This window comes from Crocodylus porosus, unplaced genomic scaffold (genome assembly GCF_001723895.1).
Source record: "Crocodylus porosus isolate Cpor-Errol unplaced genomic scaffold, CroPor_comp1, whole genome shotgun sequence".
NCBI classification, from domain to species: Eukaryota; Metazoa; Chordata; order Crocodylia; family Crocodylidae; genus Crocodylus; species Crocodylus porosus.
The window spans coordinates 77,530,116-77,537,784 of record NW_017728948.1 but is presented as its reverse complement, the minus strand read 5'-3'; the positions used below and the strand labels follow the sequence as shown (position 1 = coordinate 77,537,784).

General features: G+C 45.0%; 1 protein-coding gene and 1 long non-coding RNA gene across 7 annotated transcripts in view; both read right to left on the bottom strand.

Annotated features, from left to right (window-relative positions):
* Positions 1-1,320, bottom strand: part of LOC109322065 — a 3,076-nt gene extending 1,756 nt beyond the window's left edge. The window contains exons 1-2 of the long non-coding RNA XR_002104301.1: positions 1,166-1,320; positions 817-819 (exon numbers count right to left, since the gene is read on the bottom strand). This is a non-coding gene — a long non-coding RNA (uncharacterized LOC109322065). The remainder of the gene's footprint in view (positions 1-816; positions 820-1,165) is intronic.
* MAPK10 (mitogen-activated protein kinase 10) overlaps positions 1-7,669 on the bottom strand; it is a 408,832-nt gene that overhangs the window by 6,283 nt on the left and 394,880 nt on the right. For all 6 annotated transcript variants that reach the window (XM_019552886.1, XM_019552888.1, XM_019552887.1 and 3 more), the window contains 2 exons: positions 5,995-6,058; positions 3,745-3,822 (listed from right to left, as the gene is read on the bottom strand). In XM_019552886.1, coding sequence (XP_019408431.1) covers positions 3,745-3,822; positions 5,995-6,058 — 142 coding nt within the window. The remainder of the gene's footprint in view (positions 1-3,744; positions 3,823-5,994; positions 6,059-7,669) is intronic.

Sequence of the window (7,669 nt, the reverse complement as noted above, 5' to 3'; positions counted from 1 at the left end):
GCCCTGCAGAACCCCACTGCCCACACCCCTCCAGGTCAAAAATGACCCATCCACCACCACTCTCTGGGTGCGGCCCTCCAGACAGTTAGTGACCCATTTGACTGTGTAAGTGTCAACACCCCAGTCCCCTAATTTTTCAATGAGAATGTGGTGAGAGACAGTGTTGAAGGCCTTCCTAAAGTCCAGAAAGACTACATCCACTGCTACCCCTACGTCTAAGGATTTTGTGACAGGGTCGTAGAAGGCCACCAGGTTGGTCTGACAGGACCTGCCTCTAGGCAACCTGTATTGGTTGCCCCTAAGCATAATCTCCCCTGCTGGCCTCTCATGGACATGCGCTATGATAATTCTCTCAAAAAGCTTGCCCAGGATCGAGGTAAGATTAACTGGCCTATAGTTTCCTGGGTCCTCCTTCGTCCCTTTTTTGAAAATGGGAACCCACACTGGTCCTTTTCCAGTCCTCTGGCACCACACCAGAGCACCACAAGTACTCATAAAGGTGTGCTCATAAAGGTGTGCAATGACTTCTGCTAATTCCCTCAGCACTCTGGGGTGGAGATCGTCAGGACCAGCTGATTTAAATATGTCCAGTCCCTCCAGAAGTTCCCTGACTAGATCCTCACTGACCCTAAGTCTGGGTGTGCCTCCCCTGGGGCCTACGGAAGTCCCGGTGGGGTGGGGGGGTGACCCGGTCCCTGCTCAGGAAAATGGAGGCAAAGAAATTGTTAAATATGTGAGCTTTGTCATCTGGTGCGATGACCAGATTTCCTAGCATGTCTTGCAGAAGCCCCACATTACCCGGTACCTTCTTTTTACCCCCTATGTATTTAAAAAAGGACTTCTTGTCGTCCTTGATCCAGGTAGCTAGTCCCAGTTCAATCTCCACCTTGGCTTTCCTGACTGTCCCCCTGCATGCCCGAGCAACTGCAGTATAGTCCTCCCTGGTGATGGCCCATCCCTTCCATTGGGTATATGCCTCCCTTTTAGCTAGAAGAAATTCCCGAATGCTTTTGGTGAGCCATGGGGGCTTTTGCACCCTCTTGCCCCCTTTGATCCACATTGGGATTACCTCCCTTTGGGCTTGGAGGATCGTTTCCTTAAGGAGTGACCACTCTTCTTGGACACCCAACTTCCCTCCCCTCCGGGACCTCAGTGCCTCCCCAACTTCTAATTCAGTAAACTATAGGTCTTATTACACAGTAATTCTGGGAGGCTGTTAACCCCTGGAGTGTCCACAGATTACTACCTTAAAGTGGTTTTAAACACTCATATGCAGATCAATGTTATGCCACTCCAGAGCATGATTTTCTCTGATCTCCACTACCCAGCTTGTTTCATTATGGTGTGGCCACTCCCCACAGATGTTCTGTGCAAGTTGAAATCCTCCTGTATCCCAGGATTTTTTACACCCTAGACCTTAAAGCAGGAATAGAGGCATGCCCTGGGTCACCAACCCTGTAGGCTTGGGACAGACATTCAAAAAGCCTGAGCCTAAATTGATTCAATCTTTGTAGATTAGTCTAGCCTGGCTAGGCTAAATCAGTGTGTAACCCAGATAAACATCCTAGAAATGCAGGGACATGCCTGCAGTGGCTCAGGCTTTCTAGCCTGAGGCTCAGGTTTCCTGCTGGGGGCATTGCTAGAGCAGCCCTCCTTTGGGTTCCACAGGGCAGAGCTGAATTGGGACATAGCCTTGCCCCCACAGGACACTCTGACTATTCCCCCACTCCTGAGCTGCCCAGAAGTGAATGTTTATCACCCCTAAATCAATGTTTATCAACTCATTAAGAAAACAAAACCTCTATCCCTTAACTCTTATTAAACAGTTCTTCCAAGGAAGGTCATTTGGTGTTGATTTGCACCAAAAAGCCAGTCTGCCTTTGTCCTCTCCCACAGCATGGACAGTAGTCAGCATGCGGTCTGCTAGCTTATACTGAGGTGTCTGTGTAAAGGCATGGGTGTGGGGGGAATAATCCCTGCTTAGCAGGCAGAAGCTAAGCAGATGCTGTGTGCCTGCAAGTCTGTGCCAAGCTCACAGCTCCAGGCAGACGCTCTGTGCATTTCTGTCTGCAGCTCCGGGCAGGGAGCAGAGGGAAGGGGCCAGCTCTGCAGTGGAGCAGAGAGCCCTGCCCAGCCCAGAGAGCATATCGGGATGCTCAGGGTGTCTGGTTTGTCTTATACCAGCAAAGGGTCTGGGATAGACACTGTATAAACTGGTTTGAGCCAAATCAATTCAACCAGGTTTATCTGGAACCACTTTCAGCCACTTGCCATAGTGACAACTCATAGCTACAGCTCCTAGTCCTGCCCCAGCTCACCAGGCCTCTTAGTGGCAAGTCACAGCTGTGAGGGGCAGTCAGAGAAGGCTTCTAGACTAAGGGTGTGACTATCTCAAACTCCAAGCTAGCACTCACACCAATTAACATTCGTGTGGCTCACAGCATAAAACCCTAATAGAGCATTCTAACCACCATATTGTGAAATAAAAATATCCCTCAAAAAAAATGTAAGTTACAACTGTAGCAGGCCAGTAGGGGGCACTCCTGCATTGAGCCACCCACCTCACTGCGCCTGACCACTTTCCAGGCTCCGAGTGCCTCCCTAGGGGTGCCTCATGTCCGGCTGTCCCCCTTCCTGGAGCACACTCACTAGCCTGGGGGTAACATAAGCTCCCACCACCCTGAGAAGGGACTCTCTCAGCCCTGCATCCTCGGGGAAACACAGGCCTAATAGTCCTACTCGACCTAGTACAGGCACTTGGGGCACTTCCCCAAATCGGGGGCCAAAAAGGAAGGTCTCCCTTAGTCCACAGATCTAAGGGGCCTCTTAGGCATAATTTAGACCAATCCCTCAATAAGTGTCCTACACTGGTCATAAAGGAGAACTTTACTGATTACAGGGGTAGGGTGAAAATAGGGTTCAAGATAAAGCAATATCAATATCATAGAAATCCCATAGAGCAAAACAGTCTGGCTGAGGTAGCCTTTTGATCACGCATCTGAGTTACTGCCAGCTATATATCTAACCAGATCTCAAGTAGCTTACTTACAAGCATCATCCAGAGGCTGTTGGAGATTCCCTCTGGAGGCAGGCCATTCCTAGCTCATGAGTTATGGAGGAAAGAGCCAGTTTCAGATGGTAAAACTCCTCTCTGAGTCCCCCGCATGGCTGCTGCCCCCTCCTCCTGGGCAGTCTTAACTTATATAGCCCCTGTGACCTCATTCACCTGGTCCGATGGAGGCCAGCACCTGTTGGTTGTCAGCCAACCAATTTGAAATATATCACTAGTTGCCAGGCAGACTCTAGCCCACCAGGTAGAAGCCCCTCACCCAGGTAGCTGACACCAGTCACGTAGGCAGAGGGAGCAGGTCCCCCCTCCCCTCAGGAATGTAGCCAGATCAGGTTACCTAAAGAGATAGGGTAAGGATGTGTTATATTCTTTTTCCTTGTGGTTCTGAAACAGTTAACCATTCTTCAGTTCCCCTTCAACATTGTCTCACTGTTGTGGCTGTATAGTCATTATCAAGGTTGATTTGGGGATTTTTATAATCGCAGCTGGAATCCACGTGGTCCATTTTTAAGTCTTAATGTGCCACTGGCATTCAGTTAATAAAACTCGACTCATTAAAAAGCACTAAATTGTATAATACATTTTCAGGTTCAGGTGCTGGGGCCATTGCAGCATTTGGGCTCTCTCTTGGTGCTGCAGAAAACACATTAAGGTTATTCAATGGGGTTGAGTACCTGAAGGAGAAGGCTGTCCTTTTACTACGCCATTTTTCGTCTTTTCTTCAGAATTCATTACTTCTTTGTAGATCAGTTCTGTGAGAGACAATCGATGCAATTATAAAAGGAACCATTCATAAAACACTGTAAAGCCATAACTAACTCTTTCACAAACGTATGCTAGGTTCTAAATGAACCATCTCACTTTCTCAGCTGACGGCCTCTCTCTATCTTTGTTCCAGCTGCTCAACCCATACAGCCTACTTTGGCATATATTCTATCACTTTAGTAACTCTTGTCATTGAACTCATATTCTGAATCTGTCAACTACCAAGCAAACATGAGCACAACATACTCATCATGCTGCACAAGAGTAACTCAAGCCACTTGTTTCTTCATACCAAACTCACTGGGGAGTTTTAAACCAGAGATTCAATGCATTACAATATATTACCACAGGCCACATATCCCAGCCTTTAAACTATACATATTGACATTTTTGAAACCTTTTCCAGATAATTTTGTCATAGAAGAACGCAAGCATTAAACCAATTTCTCCATGCATGACTGGTATCTGTGCAAACCAACGTGGGTTTTGTTTCCTGTTATTTCTTATGCTCATCAGCCCTATTTACTTTCCTGGAAAATGAGAGAGATTTCTGGCATCTTGACAGCCTCATTTTGCTCACTTAAACTTTAGTGAGTCTCTCCTATGTCCAAGATCCACTCTTTTTCATGCTTTTAAGCCTAGATGGCAAAGCACAATAACTGAGTTGTTTTAATATTTACTGTTCATACATAAAGTTGGCACAGTAACTGTAGTGCTGCTTACAATGGACCCAATTGCCACACCTTATCCTTTTGAATAGTATTATATTCCCCAACTGATCCTCTCAACTTCAATTAGTGTCAGAATCAGCTGCTCTACATTTCACTAAACTGCACCTGCCACATCAGGAAAGGATGTATATAAACAGGGACCTACTCAAGTCGCAATTTGGTGGAAGTTATGAAATTAGGCACTGTCCACAAAATCAGTGAACCCCACCCCCCTTAAAAATAAAATAATAAAAATCCTTATGGCCACTGCAGCCCAGCCATGCAGCCTGTATGGCTGGGGGGGCTGAAGCTGCCAGTGCAAAGGGGAGCAGCCAACGTGGTGGCTACCCCTCTCCCTCACTGCTGATTGGTTGAGAGGGCTGCCTGTCACACAGCCCCACCGCATTCAATCAATAGTGAGTGGTGGAACTGCATCACTGACAGCCCTCTTGACTAATCAGCAGTTAGGGGTGGGGCCACTGGGGGCATAGAGGGCCCTACCATGATAAACTTGCAGCTGGCCCTGCAACTGGCCCATGAAGTCAGCTGCCTGCTGCCTAAATTTCCGTAGTTCTCCATATATAAATACAGGATTAGATCCTGCTATTTTACCCATGTGCAGCAGTGCCATTCTACCAGGGGAGCTCCACTGAAATCACTGTGGACCATGTGCCAAATCATATACCAAAAATTTTAATTAATGCAAATAGTCATAGGTGTAACAAGGCAGCTGGGCACCCAGAGCAGCCATGACACGCAGGGGCAGCTGAAACTTCCTGCTGCCACCATACTGTCAGTGTGATAGTGCGGCTGTACCAACAGCTGTTTTTTTCCATCCCGCACCCCCCCCCCCGCCCACCAAGCTGGCACCAGGGTGCCTGGCCTAGTTGCCTTGCTGTAGTTATACCACTTCAAATAACAGCAACAAAATCAAAATGAGCATACACTTCTTTTTTACTTGCTGGCCTGAATTTCTGTTCAGTGGAAATACACTGTTAAAACAGGTGTGGTATCCCAAACCAGAAGCTGCTCCATTTCAAAAGTGGGAGGGCTTAATCTGATGGACAACATCAGTGGACCTTGTAAAATATTGTTCTGAGGTGAAATTCATCCCTTAGGAAACAGCTTACATGAGGTCTATTTACTACTGCTGTAGCCACTTGAAACCTGATTCGTTAAACCAGTTTATCACTAGGCCACACCCTATGGTAAATTAAAAATGTATAAATGAGAAAGTGTACCTCTTCTTCATGCTCTTTTTTTATCCATTGAAGACTGCAGGTGAAAAGCAAAATAATAAAAAAAAATTAAAAAGCTTCTTGTCTACTTACTAACAAAACATAGGATGCAATTCTTCTCCATGCTTCAAAGGATTTGTTGAGGAATTGCAGTGCTGTGTCTGAAAGCAAGATATGATCTAGATGCTGCATATTTTTAAAATAGGATTACCTTTCCACTCTTCAATTGTATGTTCCCTTTCATCCAGCTGTTTGTCATATATTTGTGGAGGAGGCTGTAGAGCAAAAGGAAAAATAGGTGAATAGACAATTCCATTATATTGATAAATAATTAGCAGTAATAACTGAAATTAAAGCAGTTTCTATTGTTTGTTTATATTTAGAGATTAAAGGGTGTAAATGAAGGTCCTTTAATTCTTTCTGCATCTTCAATCTCCACATTAATATTATTTTCTGAGACGTAGTATGGCTGGCCTTACTAGGCTCGTTGATATTCCCACCTTGAATCATCTTAAACCCTAGTCATCCATGGGTCCCATTCCCTCCTTGATAAAGGTTTTATTTAGAAGAGCAGTATAAATTGAGTGAATGGGATTTGCCTGTTCACAAATACCTCCATGGACTTCTAAGTACATCCTGAGCAGATGACCATTTGGATCCTATCAGGATTACTGTTATCAAATGATGACTAACTATGTTGATTTCTGGTTCACCAGAGATTTAAATTCTACTCTGAGAATTTTTAGACCACTACTCCATAAGATGTTGCTGAGGGTGCAAAAGAATTCTGATACAATATTAACTACTGACATGGAGAATACAAATGAGTTGGAGTGAATGAGTGCAGCAGAAGGAACCACAATTCAAGTGTTATAGTTGCTCCTCATGCACAGATGCCCCAATCCAAATCTCACTGAAAGAAAACAGAGGACTGACTTTTAATGGACTTTGAACTGGAACCAGAAATAAAGGAGATTCTGGTACCAGTACTTAAATCCTATATTTCCTGGTCTAGTTACTCAGAGCAGGTAATGAAAACTTGTGCCTTAGCATCCAGTACAGAGATAACTGTAGCATGGATAGAAATCTTAAGCAATTCATGCACTCTCACCAGCTATGGTACCTACTGCTACTGAAAGGCTGAGAGCTAGATATAAGAGGAACAACCTTAATTCTACACCTTATGCATATGCACACTCATCACAAGGTCTTTACTTACTAAGATTATATCCTATTTTTCAGAGGCCAGGTACAGACATTACACTTTTACCAGTATAAGTGATCGGAAACCGGTCTATACCTGTAACAGAAAAGACGTTTGGCACACACAGACTGATTTTAAAGTGGCAGACCCTACCCCAAGATTCCCTGTCTCCTTCCCCCACACCAAAGAGTGAATGTCTGTTCTGTTTACTACCAATCTAAACTACACCACTTACAGAAAACTGCATAACTTGGACTGATTCCACCTCAGACTTTCTGAATGTCGGTACCTAGCCAAATAGTCTAATATAGACTAAACTACAATATAATATCACATAACTATTCCTACTAACTTAGATCTACACAAGTAGCATTTTCTGCTTGTGGGTTTATATCAGGTCCATAAAAGTCATTTACACCCCATGAACTGCTGCCCGCATAATATGAACATAATGCAGTGTACACAGAAGATGGGCTTTAAGTTGTCAGAGCCAAGCCCTTTTCAACATGCATGTGACGTATACATACAGCATGCACTGTGTTTCACAATGAACAAACAAAGGCTCCGCAGGGCCTCCACAGGAGCTAGCAGAAGTTGTACACTAACAGATGTGTGCCTGTGAACTGAGATGAGGTCATGGTGTCCCAGCAGGTAGTAGAAAGAGTCCAGAGTGAAGAGGTCT